Source organism: Ursus maritimus, unplaced genomic scaffold (genome assembly GCF_017311325.1).
Source record: "Ursus maritimus isolate PB19 unplaced genomic scaffold, ASM1731132v1 scaffold_5, whole genome shotgun sequence".
NCBI classification, from domain to species: Eukaryota; Metazoa; Chordata; class Mammalia; order Carnivora; family Ursidae; genus Ursus; species Ursus maritimus.
The window spans coordinates 63657651-63678289 of record NW_024426663.1 but is presented as its reverse complement, the minus strand read 5'-3'; the positions used below and the strand labels follow the sequence as shown (position 1 = coordinate 63678289).

Below are 20639 nucleotides of genomic sequence, written 5' to 3'. Positions count from 1 at the left end.
TGACTTTGCCATTACGATTCAGATTCCCCAAGGCCAGTGTGAATGTGTCACAGTAGTTTTTAAAAGCGGAAAAGAAAACAAACAAAAATATGACATTTAATCTCAGCAAGTAAAACACACTGGCTCTTTTCGCTTCTTTCCCCCCTGTAAACTTCAGTGTTTGTTGAGATTTTATCGAATGGACCAAAACCTATTGATAGATTTGTAAACTGGGTTACGTACATGCAATTTCTTTCTTTTTTTAAAAGACTGATTGATTGATTGATTGATTTAAGTAATCTCTACATGCAACGTGGGGCTCAAATTCATGACCCCGAGATCAAGAGTCACACTCTCCACCTATCGAGCTGGACAGGTGCCCCAGTACATGCTATTTCTATTTAGACAATACTCTGTTTACTGTCCTGTTTCATCCATGTACTTGATGAACAACTGTGCCTCTCTAGGTACTTGCGACTCACACCTAAGACGAGGAAGGTGGCTCTTACCTTCACACGTCTCTGTCTCCGTCCTGAACACATACCCGGGGGGGCACGTGCAGCTGTAACTCCCCGGCGTGTTTCTGCACAGGCCATTGTCACAGAGCAGTCTGTTGACCAAGCACTCATCAATGTCTGAAAGCAACCATCGGAAGAGAGGAGATACGCAGAGTGAAATGAACAGCCCAGTGACCAATGAGGTCTTATTTTTGTTTTCTTCCCCTCATCCCCTCCTTCATCTCTCCTTTTAAAAAATTAATGTATTTTTACTCGAAGTATAGTTGACATACAATATTATATGAATTTCAGGTCTATAACATAGTGATTCAGTATTTATATACATTATGCAATGCTCACTGTGTAAGTGTGGAACCATCTATCCGTCGCCATACAAAGTTTTTACAATATTGACCACAGTCCCTATGCTGTACTTTTCATCCCCATGTCTTACTTATTTTATAACTGGAAGTTGGCACCTCTTAATCCACTTTGTCTATCTCACCCAACCCCCCACCACTCTTGGTCTTTTTGTGCCCAAAGCACATTCCTCGATCTTAAGCAAAATATATTCAGTTTTACTCACATGGAACATTCCTATGCTGGCAGCTACTGTGAAAATGTTTTGAATTCTCTGGAATGGATATATATATATGTGAGTGTGTGTATGTATATGTGTATATATATGTATATATATGTGTATATATATATACACACACACATTATATATTTGTGTATATATATGTATATACACACACACATATATTATATATTTTAAAGCACCAATGAAATATTTTGGAACATTAAACTCACTTGCCCATATATTTATTTATATGTATTAAAAATAACATGATTTTTAAAAACTTTTTTCTGATTAAAACTTTTAAAAAACACATTAAATAGCAGCTAAACAAAAACTGTTTACTACTCTTTATTCATTATGTTTTTACTTCAGAAATAATTTATTTTTAATGGGAAATTAATGATCTATTTTATATATTCCTTTAGTGGTCTAGAACAGCCTAGAAAATATCATCCATAGCTTAGGTTTAAGAAGCTTACACTGAGTTTTATCTTTTTATCCACATTCATTTTTGCAAATGTAGTTAATAACAGAAAGAAATAAAAATTGCAGTTTGAAGAGAATAGTTCCTTCAACTTACAGTTTTAGTCTTGCAAATAACAAATGTATGTACCTTACACCAAACAATATGCACAATATATGTTGTGAAAATTTGGAACAGAGATTAGAAAAATATTTGCTATGATTCCATCAGCTCTGATAAATACTATTTTTTGTGTTTTATCTGATTTTTTCTCCTTTGGATGTTATGTTTTTGCTCTAATTCTGAATCTTGATTTTTAAAAACTAACCTTATATTTCAAACATTACCATAAACTTCCCCATGATTTTCTGTTGCATTAAGTGGCTATATCACAAATTATTTACCCACTAGTCCACACTATGGGTTAAAATGTGCCCCTCAAAAAAAGTTATGTTGAAGTCATAATGTGACCTTATTCGGAAACAGGAATGTTTTAGAAGTAATTAAGTTAAAATGAGATCATGAGGGTAAGCCGTAATACCATATGAGTGCTGTCCATAAAAAAGGGGAAATGATGTGAGACACAGCAGGAAGGTGATGTGAAAATACATAGGGCAAAGATGGACATGTGGCCACAGTGGTGCATTGACAAGCCAAGGAACATCAGGACTGCAGGCAAACACCAGAGGCTGGAAGAGGGCAGGAGGGGTCCTCCCCCAGAGTCCTTGGAGAGAACACGGCCCACGGGACACCTTGATTTTAGACCCTTGCCTTTACAACTGTGAGATGAGAAATTTCTGCTACTTCAAGCAACTCAAATTTTGGTACTTCGTTACGGCAACCCTAGCAAACTAAAACTGAAATTTAGATTCATTTTTATTTTAAAATGTAGTTTCAATTATCGAAATTATGCATATATGTACTTTAAAAAGTAAAGTAGCACCACGAACCGTGTTCAGTGTATAAATGCTCACTGAATCTCCCTGTTTTCAGCAGGGTGCCCGTGTGCTCAACTGCACTTGGGAATTATGCTGGAAGCAACTTTGCTTCTGGTAAATATAAGCTAGCTGGTTTACATATTTTTATGAATTTCAATAATCTTTCTCTGTGAATATTAAAATCTATTATAAGTACATAATATTTAACACAGACTTATACATCTATCTGTATATATGTCTTCAACTCAAGATCATATGAATATATTCAATAATAAAAGCCAGTACCACAAGTGCAGAAAAATGAATTTCTTTCTAATTACAACCATCAAGACTTGGATGTAAGAGTCATCAATGATTAGATGTAACAATTATAACATATGGTGGATTAAAAACATTCATTTTATAAAAGTGGACTCAAGTACTCTATAAAAAAGTCTAAATTCTTCACAAATTCTTGAATATATGAACTATGTACTTGAGTTTTTACAAACATTCTCTTATAAATTACAAAAAGAAAAACCGATCTCAGTAATCATGTTTGGATAAATTGTTAGCAACTAGTTGTTTCCTTGTAAGTCAAAGTTTTCTCAACCTATAATACTTTATTTTCTTAACTTAAGATTATCCATACTACCCAGTTAACTCTGAAGTCCATTTCTTAGTGAAAAATTACAGGATTAGGATACATGCAGAAATACAACAGGCCAATAACTGGGTATGCACCCATTCATTTGGGAAAAGAATGATTTAAATACTAAATTATGCCACTAAAACTTTGTTACTGTGTAACAGAATTGGGTGGATTCCAATATTTTTATCTCTTTGTACTAAGAAGGAAACAAGAGAAACTGTCAGAGCTGCAGTTTTACTCACTTATTTGTATTTTGATTTCTCTTATAATCTATGAAATTAAACTATACACAAGGCTCTTATATAAATATAGCAACTTACCAATACAGTTTCTTCCAGAGGCATCTGGTTCATAGCCACTGTTGCAATTACAACGGTAACTACCACGTAAATTTTCACAAATTCCATTGGCACATATATCGGGATCCAAAGCACATTCATTGATATCTGCATTAAACGTTGAAAGCTTAATACTCACAGACATTTTATTATTTGTTGACACATGAAGGCCTAATAAAGATTCAACATATGAAGTGTGTAACTCTTCAAACCCACAATCTGCCTGTCTTTCAGTCAGGGAAAGGAAATGAAAATAAGGAATAAAAGAACGAAATTGAGGGATGCAGGACAATTCTTGGTAAGTTAAAAGAAAAATGAAGGGAACTGGAAGAAATTCAAAGGACTAACCCATGTAATGTGCCGGTATTTATGATAAAATAAAGAAATTTATAGGCTGTTGGCTTAAAATCCAGAGGAAAACTTAACTGGACAGGTATTATAACCATCTAATTAAAAGACAAACATTTACTAGGGTGACCTATATAATTTTATGGTCCCCAAAGGCATAGAATATTTCTATTTTATTATCATTTTTATAGTCAACTAAGTAATATGATACTTGATAAATGTTTCTCATTGTTGATAAGTTGAAATTAATGGAGAGGACTGTTCAAATGTGGATGCTTGAGAACACAATGTTTTATAATAAGCCATGAACCAGCCTACTCTGTCAGCCATGGGCAGCAAGACTTGAGGATGATGTGCTTGGATGATCAACCTAGTAGCTGCAACAAGTGGTTCTGTAGCGAGACCATACTGAGAGGGGATGAAAAATAGTCACAAAATCAAATTTTGGTCCCTATGCTCAAATTTTAATCCTAACAATTGTGTTCTGGAATTTGGGAGACCTTAGCATACTCCAGAAATGTCAGAGTTTTCGTTTTTGGGAGAAACAGCCTTGTGAAAGATTGTTTATTTATTCTGGTTATTGATGTTCCTCACAAAGATGCAATATTGCTGTCAACTACTCAAAAATCTTCTCAAACACAAAAGGAGAAGAAAATATATGTAAAGTGAAGACTAACAGAACCCTACAGTTTAAAAAAAACTCAAAAGAAACTATATGTATATGCTATACATACATAAAAGAACATTAAAGTTATAAACACATATTTATTTAATATTTGAGGTTTCATAGTGTAATTTTGTGAATATTGCTAATCTTAAAATAAGAAAATGTCAATGAATTTCACTTCCTTAGTTAAATTTAGAAACATCTCAGTATTCTTAGGCATAAATAAATCTTATTTTTAGGGTAGCAAATGTCAAACATAATCCATATCAAATATCTCTTAAAGATTTTTTTAAAATCATGTCAGCACCATTATTCAATATTTTTCTTTAAAATGACTCACTTTTTTTAAACCTAAATACCAACTTTAGTCTCTTCTTAAAGCCACAGTACCCACAAAACTATGGGTGTAGTCTGTTAGGGACATTTTCAACAATATATATCTAACAGATAAATATTTATCTATTATGAAAAATGTGCATCTATGTACCACTTAATAAGCCTAGCTTATAACCACTGTTCTAAGAGATAATTTATCTTATTATTTTACGCTGATATATTTTTAAAATATTAAATACATTCATATTCATGTTCTCATCATAAAGCTAAAGTTACATAACTACTGCATGAGTGAGAATTGAATAGTTACCTCTTCCATCCACAGTGATCCCTACTCCACTACTACAAAGACCATGGAATTCAGCTAGAAGATAAAAAACAAAACAAAACACATAAATTAAAAACTCCAAACTGTCTCTCCAAACATGAGTCACTTCCATCACTGCAAAAGTACCATGAAGAAAAATTACTGGCAATAATTTTTAAAATGAAAAAATAATTACTATTTTCCAGCACATGATTATTGTAACAATTCCAAAATCACAGATAAGCATAAAAAAATAAAAACACTAGTGATTATCACTCTGAATACAGTTAATATACTGATAAATGTTACAAATATTTTCTACATATGGAAACTTCAAAAAAAAATCCAAATTGTATTGTAGAGAATGTTTTTTAATTTTTTTTCTCTCAATAATAAAATCATACTAGACAGTACTTAGTGTAATAGCATTTACCCTGTGTCTGGAGTTACTCTCACATTTTACATCTAATAATTTATTTAATCCTCCCAATATTACAAACTCGATATATTTGTTATTGAAGTGTACGTGATACACAATGTTAGTTTTAAGTGTACGACATTGTGACTGGACAATTTGATATGTTCTGTTGTGCTCTACACAAGTGTAGCTACCATTCCTCACCACACAACACAGTTCCAATATCCTGACTGTATTCCCAGTGCTGTATCTCTTGTCCCTGCGACTTACTCAGTCCATAGCTGGAAGCCTGTACCTCTCTCCCCCTCACCCATTTGGCCTACCCTTTCACCCCCTCGCAACCATTAGTTTGTTCTCTGTATTTATGGGTCTGCTTCAACTTTTGTTTATTTGTTTGTTTTGGTATGAGATTCCACATATAAGTGAAATCATATGGTATTTGTCTTTGACTTATTTCACTTAGCATCATACCCTCTAGGTGCATCCTAGTTGTTGCAAATGGCAAGATCGCATTCTTTTTCATAGCTGAGTAATATTCACAAACTAGATACCATTAGTTCACCACTGACACCTGAGAAAATTGGGACAGAGATGGAAGTGACTTGCCCAGATCATAGGGGGTTAAGCGGGGAACAGGCTTGGATCCTCTGTACTGTGTCATATACATTTCGTGTTAATATTCCATTTAAATATAGACTATTTGATATTTTTTTCTCAGTTACCTGGATATACCATATTTATTCAAGCAACCCTTTAATGATGAAATTAGGTTTGTCCATCTTTTAGCAATTACAATAAATAATATAAAATTCAATTTTATCACTAGATTAATCTCTTGGAAGTAAAACTGCTCAGAATTTATGCCTCTTTTTAAGGCTTCTGCTAGTTTTCCTCTCCCTACATGTCCCAGGTTAGCCTTCTATCAGCAGTATGAGAGAGTATCCATATGGGCAAAAGCAATCATCTATACTTTACCAATCTAATAAACAAAAATGATGTCTTATTTTAACTTTCTTCTAATTTTAGCACATTCTTTCATGTGGTTCTCTACCATTTGCATTTGTACTTTGTGAAATCTTGTTTGTGTACATTGCTGTTTTTTCTATACATGATTTCAACTTTCCTTACAGATTAATGCAAATTCCTTATAAATTAAGGAACACATTTTTCCAATTTAAATGTGTATTTTAGTGTTTGGTTTCTGCTCTGAAAGTCCTTTATTATTACAAAATAACAAAAAGTTAATATGCTCTATCTATAAGAGATTATTTTGTTAAGGTCTAGTGTGGGGAGCTAACTTTGTATTTTTTCTAATATTTATCAACAATATTCATTACTTATTTCAATCTTTCCTCACCGTCCTAAATGGCATCTTTACTGTACCCAGCATTCCCATTTAAAGTCACATCTGTTTCTAGATTTCAGGTTTTATTAATTCACTCATCTTTTTATCTAGTCTTTGTACTTCTTTTGTAATATGCATAATTAACTTCAATATTTTTAGGGCAAGATTTCCTACATAAACTCTTTTTTTTTTTTTAAATGTCATGGTCAGTTCTTTCTAGAAAAACTCAGATGCTTTGCTGAGATTTGAACAACCCACTTAGGATTTTCAACAGAATTACAAGCCATTTCCCTTTGCTAGAGTGCATTTCTTCAACCCTCTACCTGGAATGTTCTTATTCCTTTTTTCAAGAGCAAACTGAGCAGACGCCCACCCCCACCCTCGGCCCCGTGAAACCTCCCCAAGTTTCCCCAGACCACTTACTGCTCCTTCCTCTATGCTCTTCCAGATCTCTCTCTCTGTCCTTTAGGACTAACCATACTTAACTGTAGTTTATATGTTTGCCTGTCTATGCTCGCAACTATTCCCACTTTAAAGAAAAAAAGAGATTGTGTTTATTTTTGAATCCCTACTGTACTTACACAAATTCAGTACAGATTTTGTAAAAATGTGAATAACCAAGAATCACAGAATAGTCAAAGAATTAGACCATACAATATGCCTGTATTTGTGAATAAATCAGTAAAAATATTTATTACTTGCTGGAACTACTGACAGAATGCAGCCTAAGACCATGCTGTGGCAAGATGAAAAATAAATAAAATCAGGCTCTTGCGAATTTATTATAACCTTGAAAGTAACAAGTGGCTTTTATGCTATTCATCTTCACAATGACACAAAAGACTGAAAACAGTGAGGCTAAGGTATCCACATAAGAAATCTGTTGTAACAGTCCTAATTAGGTCAGCAAATACGTTCTTCTATTCCCTGTGTGTACTCAGCTCAGAGATCACAGGTAAATACAGGCCAAATCTCATTATATGCCTCAAATACCAACACAGATTTGGAATTCTTCAACTGAAAACGGAGCCGATGTATTCTTTGGCCAAATATCTTCTGTCACCTTTCCAGATTCTTTACCAGATGTGAAACTGGCAAATGCGACTACCTGAATTTTTAGCAGGGCAGGGCTGGCAGGGTTCTCCAAAACCGTAGTCGGGATTGGCACAGCAGCATTCAGACTTGGTCACTGCACCGGGGAAAGGACGGACACACACTCCCTTCTTGATTCCACCGTAGCACGTACTGCGCATGTGAGTATCTAAGGGAGGTAGAAGAACAATGATTTGAGATGCAATTAGAGATAAAGAGATTTCGAAACTGAGGGATTCTTTTAACTTCAGTGGCTACTAGATGGGAAGCTTCTAGAGGGCTCCTGACACTTTTCTTTTTCTTTTATCCTTAGCATATAACAGTGCTCAGATATTAACAAATGTGTGTTGTTGACAATTCTTTTTTTTTTTTTTTCTTTTTCTCCATGAAGTTTTATGCACTACACAAGCATTCATTATCACACTCACCCTCCAGGCCTTTTACAGAAGCAGGTATAACGCCACCGTTATAAACATCACTTTAAGCTCTCATCACTGGCTACCCTATACTCCAAATGACACACGTTATTTCTATTTTGGAAGTTCTCAGGAACAATGAAGTGCAGCGAAGTAAACAACCTTGAGAGGACACTGCTTGGTTGTGAAGTTTCTTTTTTTTTTTTTTTTTTTAAGATTTTATTTATTTATTTATTTGACAGAGATAGAGACAGCCAGCGAGAGAGGGAACACAAGCAGGGGGAGTGGGAGAGGAAGAAGCAGGCTCGTAGCGGAGGAGCCTGATGTGGGGCTCGATCCCAGAACGCCGGGATCACGCCCTGAGCCGAAGGCAGACGTTTAACTGCTGTGCCACCCAGGCGCCCCGGTCGTGAAGTTTCTTATTTCAGCTTTCTGAGTTAGAAGGCCTTTCTTGTCAACCCCCAGTTGACTACCATGAACTATGTTTTAATCCCAGACTCTCAAAACACCCAGTTATAAAAATGATAGCCACTGTTATGCGGCCTAAGCATTGTGTTAGTTGCACTGCAGGTATCATCTTGTTGAACACTCTGATCGACAACTCCGTAGGACAGTGATCATTGTCCACATTTTATAGATGAGGAAGGCAAAGTTCAGGGGGATTCCTTAAGTAGCTCTAAGTCCTAGACTACCCGCTGCCCAAGCTGGAGCTCAAACTCAGGCTGTGTGACTTCCAAAGCTCTTCCTCTACCCGCCATGTCATGCTATGTCCCAAAGAAGCATATCCTGCTTGGGCTCTCGTTCTGAATTCTCATAAAATATGCTACAACTTTATGAGACAGTAAATGGTGAACTATAAAAAACACAGATCATCAGAGAGGCCAGAGAAGCAGCACAGCTTTTAAACGCTACACTGACAAAGTTATTCACAACTTGTTGGAAATAATTTGATCTGCTTACCACACAGAGTAACCCACTGAGTCACCTACTGCTTTCTTATGATCTGGTGATGTTTGTCATTAAAACAGTGAGATTTATAGCTGCACTAGACGATGAGATGTGTGAACGCTCACATGGAAGAGGACATGAGATTTACCACAACAACTCCTACAGAGAGGACATGTTGTCCCCTTCTGCTTCTGCTGAGACGGAGTTGAGCAAAGTCAGCACAGAGCTACATTTAAGAGCAGGACTTGACTCAAAGACAGATATGCACAAATAGAACATAGTTTGATTTACAATATGATTTTTGTGAGTTCTTAGGACAACATCTATTATCTTGAAAGGCATCACAGAATGGTCAAATTTATTTCTGCATATATGTTGAGAAGATAAACCTCACAGAATTTTTAGAAGCAAGTTGATAAGAAGCCGATGGTACTCGCTGGAAGAGTACTACTGCTCTGGGTTACAGATTATCTGAATTGTTCAGAATACGCAACACCAGAAAAACAAAGTAACATAACATATGTGTAGGTTCCGGGGACATGGATTGTCCTGGATTCTGGTCCCTGTGGGATGGACCTTACTTAAAATATTTAACACTTGCCTCATCCACTAAATAAGGACAGAGTTTACATAATAAATGAAAGTTGTTTGTTAAGCACTAAGCACAGTATTTAAGACACACAGGAAATACTCAAAAAACATGGTGACTACCTTATTTCTCTCTTCTATTTTTAACGAGGACAGTCAACCTTTTCCTGCTAAAAGGTACCAGACTGGAACCCTAGTTTATTATAACTAAAACACTGCTCACAGGCGAACAGGGTAAGAGGCATTGAAAGCACCATCACATAGATGTTTTGGTGGGGGCAGGGACCGAAATACTGCTGAGCTGTGTATTTTCTACATTATCCAATTCCTCCATGACTCTTCTTACTTAAAAAATAGAATTTTTTTAAAGGATTTTCTCAGATTCTACACACCACTGGTAAAGTCTGTATGGTTGCAAAACGTTAATTTCATTTTATTCTTCTTTCTTTGGCGTCAACTTTTTTTTTTTATTGCTTCAAGTAGCAACTCTAAGACTATGCTCTAGATGGGATGCTGCTATTCTAACTTAATAAAATAGTAATAACTGTAAGAGCTAACTTATTGGGTATGTGTTAAATGCCAGACACCATTCAAAGCTTTATACAAATAAATCTAATAATGAGGCAAGGAGGTACAGAGAGGTAATGTAGCTTGCCTAAGGCCACAGAGCTAGTAAGGATCACAATTAGGAAAAAGAAAATTAATCTTTTAGCTAACAGAATGTCAAACAGTGTTGATAAAGATGTTGAAATACTCCTAAGCTAACGTTAGAGGATGTTAAAAAGGAAACTTAAGCTGAAATCCCAAGATGCTAAATATCAAATAACAAGGTGAATTTTGAGACTACATACTGAAGGCAGTGGATACGGAAAATGACTTGCCAGGTCTCGAAAACCCTCCAAATTAAGAGAGGATTTTTTGAGGAGTAATTCTTTGGCAAGAGCTGGATTATGAGTTTGGGGTGCTTCCATCCTCACCACTGGTCCAAAGAGATGAACTTTACAGGAAGCAGGTTACAAGCTTTGCGCCCAGCAGCTCTGCCTGGGATAACTATAGGCAAAAGTGAGTGGCTGCTATTCCTACTGAAGGGGCAAGTGACATCTACCTCTATTCGTAAAGTTAACAGGGCAAGGATGGCATGTCATTTGGATTAGATGTGCGCTACATAAAGAGAGGGTCCTAAAACAATGGCATGGAGGGATGATGGGACAGCAGCAGGCAGAGCCTATCTGGACTGCTAAAGACCAGAGAGAGGGTGAGAGGGCCCCCAGGAGAAGAAGGCATGTCTGCATCTCAGGAAGGGCAGCTGAATGCTTCTGGAGGAACCATGAAAGGAAGGGGTGCTTTAAACATTGGGGAAGCCCAGAAACCTTGAAGCTATCCTAGGACGGTCACCAGTACGTCTGCCTTCTCACCTCTCCTCCTGCTCTTTGACCCTTGTGGAGTCAGAAAACATCCTGCTCAAGAATGTCTGAGGTTGTGAGAGAAGTTGTAACTTCAAGTCAGGTTCAGAATATTACTATATGGTACCGGGCATTCTAGTTTCTAAATTTAGATTGTTTTCGTTAGATGAAGCTGTCACATAAACTTAAGAATAGTAAAGTTATAGGGTTGCCTGAGTTTTCTTCCTTACTTATTGGGTAAATGGCTTCAACTGAACAATTTTAAAGATACATTTTAAAAGGACGGGAGAGACCAACATATAGTTGCCTTTTGTTTATGCCCTGCCTATAAGTCATGCTTCTTCAACATACTAGTTACAACAGTTTAATTTTCTGAAAATAAAAACCCTTAACTCAGTGTCTAAGGAAACAAAAACAAATATACAAAAAGGAAATCTAAAATTGAAGTGCTAGGGATTAATTTCTAACATCAACAATAAATGAATCTCAGAAGTGTCACCAAAGGCAGAAGAGATGAAGAAAAAATACCTGTTATGGGAACAGCAATATATATAATTAGACACAGAAAAAATAGTATTTTTATTTTGAAAAGTTTAATTGACCACAATTTTGAAAACCTGGAGGCTTTGCAACAATGTATTATAACTTTTCCATATGTGGAAGAGAGAATGAAGATTTGTGTTTGATACACTGTATTCCTCATAACTTCTCATATGTTAGTTGCTTAAAGGAAAAATAATTTCTTCCTCCAAAACTGGCTTTGTACTCATCATAGATTTCAACGGAATCATTTAGGTAAAGGTAAGGGGCAAGTAAGTATATTAAAGCAAGTGAAAATACTTGAGCTCTGGGAAGCAGGAAAGAGCGACATTCTTCTGGCTGCTGTATTTAAAATACCCTGAATGAAGTGCTGACAATCTTGTAAGCTGAAATAAATCCTAGATTGGAGACAGTGGATGAACTTAAGTGGACAGATTATTTCCATCTGCTTTTGCTTCCTTCTCCGCTCCCCCCCCACCCCCGCTTCGGGATGCAAATGTTTTGATTCCCATAGGGAAGACTAAAGTATTATCACCTACGTTTAAGAACTTCATTTCTCTCATCTATACTCTTAAACCAAGGAGTATGTCTGCCTTTTACTGAGTCACCCGAGAAATAGAGGGTGCATAATGGCTAACGCACCCTGGGGGTCTTATGAAAGCCCTCTGGAGAGAAAACTGCATTAAGGGTATTTTTACAAGTAATTCATTCCGCTGTTATCATTAGGACATATGGTTGGGTTCTGAAACGCCAATGACATTTTTGATTTGCCTGTCCCTTTAAAGCTGATGCTTGCTAACCCTGATTTGCATGGAACCCATTTGGCAAAAGTACCCTTTTAAAAATAGCAAAGTAATTTGGAATGGTTTAGAATAAAACATATATTCTCTCTCGTACTTTCCCCTTGTTTCCATAGTTAGCTGCACAGTGATGAGAAAAAACTATGCGAAAACATTTCTACCTTTTGATATAAATCCAAGTTCTACAGAAGTTATTTACATTTTGAGTGTTTGAGTAAAAACAGGGTTTAAATATAACCATAATCCCCATTTCATATCTTATTTGTTATAAATTACAAAATCTAAAGCCATTGTACTTAGAGACTCAGTTGGCTAACACTGTCAAGGATCCTGATTTAAGGGTGATTTTCTTTTTCTTCTGCAGCATTTTTGACTTGCATCTCATCAGAGCTTTCTGCTAGGAGCTTGCTGGGCTCCCTGTACATTTTTTAAAAACCATTTTACCAAGGTATAATTCACATACCTAAGAATTCACCTGATTAAAGAATACAATTCAATAGTTTTGTTGTTGTTGTTTTGTTTTTTAAGTATATTCAAAGATACACATAACCATCACTAAAAATGATTTTAGGACATTTCACCACCTCAAAAATGCCTTTAGGGACTACCCCCTTATCCAGCACCCCTACCCTCTCTGCTCTAAGCATCACTAATCTGCTTTGTCTCTATAGATCTGTCTGCTTTGGACATTTCATATGAATGGAATCATACACGATCTGGGCTTTTGTGAGTGGCTCCTTTCACTCAGCATGTTTTCAAGGCTCATTCATATTTGCACATTCGTCAATACTTCTTCCTTTTTATGACTGAATACTTCTCCACTGTACAGTTATATCTTTGTTTTTCAAAGACCATTTGGACACTGGGGCCATTACAGAATGGTTCACTTACCAACACACACGCGTCCGTCCACACCCACAGCCAGGCCTGGGGGACAGTCACAGCGGAAGGACCCTTCGTTGTTGATGCAGTGTCCATTCATGCAGATTCCTGGGGTCTGGCATTCATCAACATCTGCCCAGAGGGAAGCACAACCCAGGCCATTACTGGGTAAATCTAACCTTATTACAGAGTTTACCAGTTGTCACCCTTCTAGACTGTCAACCTTTTGTTTTCCATTTTATAGTCTGTGGAAGGACACATAGATGTGATAATAAATCTTATATCTAAATGCAGCTTTTTTTTTTAAGATTTTATTTATTTATTTGAGAGAGAAGGACAGCGAAAGAGTGCATGAGCAGAGCAGAGGGAGAAGGAGAAGGAGACTACCTGCCGAGCAGGGAGCGTGATGCAGGGCTCGATTGATCCCGGGACCTGGGATCATGACCTGAGCTGAAGGCAGACTCTTAACCGACTGAGCCACCCAGGTGCCCCAATGCAACTCTTTCAAACGCATTTTCAGAAAGACTGACTGAAAGTTGCCTCACTTTACCCATTAGGGAAAAAAAGAGCCTCACACACTCATTTTTCATTATTTATCTGCCAATTCTGTTAAATACTAAATGATATTTAATTCAAGTTAACTAAATGAAACAAATTCTAAAACTAAGGTAAATGTAATTACCTTTTATTTACACACACATAAAATTCAAGCTAAAGAGAGATGCTGTTTTAATATTAAGTTGATCAATTCATAATAACAAACTATGGGACCACCTCTCTCTCTTTTTAAAGATTTATTCATTTATTTTAGAGAGAGAGTGAGCACGGGGCTGGGGGGAGAGGGGCAGAAGAAGAGGGGGAGAGGATCTGCAAACAGACTTCCCACTGAGTGCAGGGCCTGACGTGGGGCTCAATCCTATGACCCCGAGATCGTGACCTTAGCCGAAATTGAGAGTGAGGTGCTCAACCGACTGAACCACCTAAGCGCCCCATGGGCATCTCTCCTAATTTTTAATCTGCTCGAGTTTTTCAAATGTTACCCAACAATAAATGGCTTCCCTGTAAGATGAAACAGCCTTCAAAACACAGGGCCACCAAACCATGAGCATCTCAAGATTTGCAGATTACAATATCTGTAGTAAGGAAGTAAATAAAAAAAAAAATCAAGGCAGCAGAAACTGTTGAGGTCATATTTATATGTGTATAGAAGTTTTTTAGGAAATGCTAAAATAAAGTTACATGCTGTAATGTAACGTTACACCCTGCAACATAACACTAAACTCAAATTCTGTGTTAAATCCAAATCAGCTAACCTTGAGATGACATTTCCGGCATGAGTTGAAATAGCAGAGCTACAGCATTTCTACTGAATACCGTACTCCCCTTTCTTGCATAGTCAAGAAACTATTTTTTATTCAGAAATACAAGAATCAGTCTTGGTCTTCCTTTCTCAATTCTCCCTGGAATTTACTGAAACTACAGGAATTGGTTATAAGTATTACTTGATATTCCAACAAGTTTGTGCAATGGAAGGTAGAAAGGATTCAAAGAGTTGATTTCATATAAAAGGAGAAAACTGAAAAAAACTGCAAAATTTGTTTCACCTTACTAAATTCAAATTGTAAAGATAAACTAGATATAATCTTATTTATTTTCAAGAGGCACTTCTTTTGCTTACTAAAGTTGTCGCTGGAGTTCAGCCTACAAAATGGCTTTATAAACAAAACTGATAGGAACACTCAAAATTATTTCTTCACTAAGTCAGTGTAAGATTTTTAGATAATGATATAGTCATGATCTGTAGATTAGTTTATGGAAAGTATGTCATACAAAACAAGTAATTAATGATAGTGGAAAATCTAGATCTCAGAGCACAAAGATGAAAATCTTTTAAGATTTTTTTCTTCCTCTTTTTTATTTAGGCAAGGGGTACAGAGAAGTTATTTCTACATTGTCTCTTCCAGACTTGCTAGAACCAATCTGTCATTCCCTTAATTTTTCCTACACCATTATTATTTTTGTAAAGATATTACTGTTCCCTAGACCACAATGTGTGTTTTTCTAGGGAGCTTTAGACACCTGCCTTACTGAATTAGCAAGAGATGTGAATAATATGAAATCCACATGAAGAGACTAAAGTAATTCTTGCATGATTCATTCAAATAAAAAAGATGGTTTCAATCATGGTTACTTTCCTATCTCAAAGCCATATACATACCAGTACAGTAACGCCCATTTGGAGCCAAGACAAATCCTGGTTTGCAGATGCACTTGAAGCTACCATCTTCATTAATGCACATCCCATTCAAACACATGTTGGTAGTTGTACATTCATCATGATCTGCAGAAGGAGAGCAGAATGACTTACACCACTGGTCTTGTGGGAACCAGTTCCCCACCCTTCCACAAATAACCACCAATCATATTCCACTACATAAATGAGCCATGTGCTCATTGATTTTTTTTTTTCTAATATGAATGCCAACCAAGTGAGAGCAAATAGGGTGGAGAATGTGAAGGGCCTTTGGCATAAGGGATATAAAGGAAAAGAATTAGGTAAATGTTGTGCTTAGTTGTTATTAAAACCATATGAGACATGCTTTACTTTGATTAGCAAAAATGTTTATATGATTTCGGGCGATGGGGGAGTTTCTTCCATAAGAGAGAATAGAACAATATATAAACATTACTGAGAGTGAAATGGTCCTGACTTTGATTAGTGGCTGAAATATTTCTGTGGGGTACTGGTATCTACTGCACTGCCAGACATCACCAGCACCTCAAATTTAGAGATCTGATTATCACATATGCAAGACCTTCTTATATTCCCCCAGACTGGAGGTCAGGAAGAGACCTTTTCTAACCTGTTGGTGTTGTTATGGCAAAATGTAAAATCCTGTAGGTGCTAATAATTGCCAGGGAAAAAAACCCTGCTACTTATAATTAAACATATACCATATAGAAAATTCCCAGAAGCAACAAGTTATTCATTCTTATACCATTTCCAAACAATTTATCCTTTGACTTTAATGGTCTCATGTTAAATGCATTTATATTTTACCTAAGTCATCTGAAGAATTCTCACATATGTGTTGTGCAAGCTTTCATGGAAATAGCATATATGGTTCTAAATAAAAATGTATATTCTTTAAAAGTCTTTTGCAAGAGAGCAGGCAATTTCCATACCAACACAGTTTTTTCCATCTGTAGTTAATTCAAAGCCGGCGTTGCAAATGCACTGGAAACTTCCATCTGTGTTCACACACCGACCGTTTTTACAAAGAACCCCATTCTGGATGCACTCGTCAATATCTGGAACAATGAAGGATGGCCAAATATTATTCTTTTACAATAACCACAGGTAAAAACAATAAGATAATAAATGTGATGTTCGATATTCTGTTTATTTTTTACATGTAGTAACTAAGATCATGTTGCTTCTTTAGCCAAACTTCCATCTCTCACCAGTTTTTTTTTGTTTGTTTGTTTTTGTTTTTTTACAGCCTGACTTAGAGGAGCTGAAGAGGAAAGAAAGAGGAAATTGGGCTGGGGTGGGCGGGGAAGCTGGGAGAGGGTGGGCAGTGCAGGGGAATGACTGGTACAGCTGTTTTGGACACAATGGTCGAAGACGTCCAAAGTAAGAGCAAGCTGCTGAGTAAGATTATAGTCATTTCAAACTACCTGGGTTAAGAGCAACATGATGAAGACTTTGTGGTGAGCTCAGCCAAGCAACGACCCACGGAGGGATAGGAAATGAAAGAGAAGACAAGCAGAGTCATCTGCAGCAAGAATTCTGTGATGAATCAGCATTGAGAGGGTTGGGAGGATGGTGGGTGGCGAGGGCAGCAACAAAACTGAATCAAGACGAGGCCTGACTTGGTGTTGGAGTATGTGTGAGGTTCAAAGAACAGAGTAGTTGAAAACGACCATAAATCTTAAGCTCCGTTAATCAGAGAGCAGGAAGGCTACTGATGTTACTTGGAGAAAGGAAGCTGTGATCGAGGGAAGGAAGATAAACTGAATTTTCTGCAAAGCCAGATATCACGTTGCCAGGGTTATACACGCAAATAGTGTTTATGCATAAAGGAAGCATGTCTGAGGGGAGTATAAAATAAATCTGTAGTAATACAACAGCACTTACTTCATTCCACGTCTTATTTTAATAAATTTACTTTTAACCTCAGCAGCCGGGGTCACTATATTTCATGGAACATTTTCATATGTGAACGCAAACTGCCTTACCAATGCATGCTTGCTTAGTAGGAGTCCTCTGGAATCCAGCATGACATTTACAATAATAGGATCCAGGTGTGTTAACACAATCTCCATTAGTGCAGGGATTTGATGTGCATTCGTCAACATCTGTGAGCAGCAAAAGAAACCATTACAGACTTCACTCCATTCCTAGAAATGTTTGTTTAAAGTACATTTAGGCCTTCCAAATTTGAGAGAAGGCCAGTCAGTGGTAATAGTCTAAAGAGCGGAGTATTTATAAATGAATGAGAATTCCTTTCTTCAAATACAGAGGCCAGTCTAGAGATTTTCAAAATTATTGCCTATTGGAAAGTACAAGGGAATTTGCTTTAATCAAGAAATAATGATTTTTCAATTTGAGAAATGCACAATGATTAAAAGTTCTGAAAAGGTTTTTTTCCCCCTTTTTTCCTTTTCTTTTTTTTTTTTTTTAAGCCGACTCTGGAAAGACACAGCCATGAGTTCTAAAAGGCTCCAACACTTATCTGTAGTAATCTGGGCAAGTTAAGAGCCTCCTCAAAGCCTGGTACATTACTGGAAACCCAATGAAAGATGTTTGAAGATAGATATAGATTCAGGCTGTCAATTTCACGTTTTAAAGAAAGAAACTGACAGATTGTGGAATTTCTTTGTTATTATGTGTTGTCCTCAATTAGATATGTAACTATATATGCAGTGAGGCTTGGCTGTTTGAAATAACAGAGGGTGGGACAGAAAATGGAAATTAATTAAAGTCTATTACATTCAGCAGCCTTGGGTTTCTTTAGGACCTTAAAATGGGCACAGAAATTTTTTTTGCATAAACCAAGTGCAATGCAAATACTAGTTCTGATCGTAAATGTGAGAAACATTACTGTTTTTCATTCAAGTTCTCCTAAGGCTTGATTAAATGCTACAAATCCATCGCAGAATTCAGGGACTGCAAGACCAAACGGCAGACTGAACAGTCTGGACTGCTCACAGCCCAGACAAATTACACGTGCCAGAGTCAGAAAAAGTTAAATTCATCTTCTCTCAGCAATGCCCACTAAATATAATTTTGAATGCTAGTAAATTAAAAACCTTGCTGGCTGGTGAGAGCATAATGGCTTGCCATTTCATATACAAGTAGAAGCTATTAACATATACAATTTCAGCTAAATTGGAGAGCACAACAATCAAATGAATTCACAGGTTTACCATTTTAATAAACAGATTACTCCTTTCACAGATGTTCTTAAAAAAGGGACTGTAATCTATCAAACTCACCAACCTCATTTATATAAACACTCAGATGAAATGCAATTAAGCCCTCTCTGGTAAAGGAGGGGAACAAAAAAAAAAAAAATCTCATAGCAAATTAAATCAAAACAACAGAGAATAACAGGATTAAATGCTTTTTCAATTCATCCAAGGGCACCTTCAGCCCATTAAGATTCACTTACATTTAAACTTTTGGTTGATAACATCAGTTCTACTGAGCCAAAGGGATGAAGCAAAATGAGAAAAGACAGAGTTTAGAGAGTTAGTAAGCATATAAAGAACACTGAGTGGACTTTCCAATAGGAGTTATAACCTTGAGTTTGCAGTGTGGAAGACAGCTTAAATTCTCTGGTGTACTTCAGACCGAAATGCAACAATTAAAAATGTGTTGTGATCCCCTTAGAGATCATAACCCATTGCTAACAGCAGTTTGTCTTATACAGACATAAAAGAGTTTCAGAAATATATTTTAGAGTAGAACTCTCAGGAAAAGGAGAGAAAAACATGGTGAGTAAATTAAAAAAAAAGATGCATCTTTTCAGAAGTTCTATTGTAAAGCTCATTGTAAAGCATAAATCTAGTGAAGAACAGGACACCATGCACCCAACCCCCTCTCTTGAGGTAAACTTTCCTGGAAGCCAGGCCACTTTTCAGGGCCTTTTCCTTCTTTGAGAACCTGTTCCTGAGGCCCCTCAGTGCTAGGACATCTTTGTCAATTATTTTGCCCTTACAGCCATAATTCATTTTGATCTCCTTAGCCCCTTAGAGATCATACGAAAGGATCAGTACACAGAATGATACAGTAGTGCACTTATAAATTTATTTCTTCTTTAGAAGGGAAAACATTTACCAAAAAACTGTTAGTGAGTTTAAAATCCATGACTTTCAAATCCCATTTGTTTCAGGGGATTACTGTAAGACTTTAGATGTAGACTAATCACAAATGACCACTGCCATGTTCAGAAATGTACATTTCATGGCTCTTGATTCTGAGGTGTCACGGCCTAGTACTTCCAACTGATCTCCTTTGTTTCGCCTTCTGTAGAGGAACAGGGGTACTTAAACATTACAGTCTGTGCCCTTTGGTTTCTTCCCATGTTTTCATTGGGGACTGAGTATTTTTAAGCAAGATTCATAGCATTTTTAAACTCCTAAAATAAATGAAATAATTGAGAAAGAGTCTGATTATCAGAATGGTTACATTCTCAGATACTATTGGGATAAGCACAGTATTCTTACAAAATACTACAATAGAAGTAATAATAAAGAATAACAGTATTCTTATAAAATACTTGGAAGGTATTTTATATGCTAATTTAGCAAACACTTAAATTGCAAGGGCTCTAAGATTACCTGTGCCCAACAGAAACAGGAATTATTTCTTACTATCCCAAAATACAATTATTTGAGTTGAAACTATTGCTAACAGCAGTTTGTCTTATACAGACATAAAAGAGTTTCAGAAATACATTTTAGAGTACAACTCTCAGGAAAAGGAGAGAAAAACATGGTGAGTAAATAAAACTGTTTTCAGGTCTCGAGAGTACTTCTTGTAATACCAAAATGGAGCTGGTTTTCCTTTTCTGGTGTGTGATCTTTTACTAGAGTTATTACCTTTCATGTT

General features: G+C 36.4%; 1 protein-coding gene across 1 annotated transcript in view; it reads right to left on the bottom strand.

Annotated features, from left to right (window-relative positions):
- Positions 1-20639, bottom strand: part of FBN2 (fibrillin 2) — a 239082-nt gene that overhangs the window by 90083 nt on the left and 128360 nt on the right. The window contains 8 exon segments of the mRNA XM_040622515.1: positions 489-614; positions 3412-3537; positions 5091-5144; positions 7959-8111; positions 13529-13651; positions 15738-15860; positions 16706-16831; positions 17762-17881. Coding sequence (XP_040478449.1) covers positions 489-614; positions 3412-3537; positions 5091-5144; positions 7959-8111; positions 13529-13651; positions 15738-15860; positions 16706-16831; positions 17762-17881 — 951 coding nt within the window.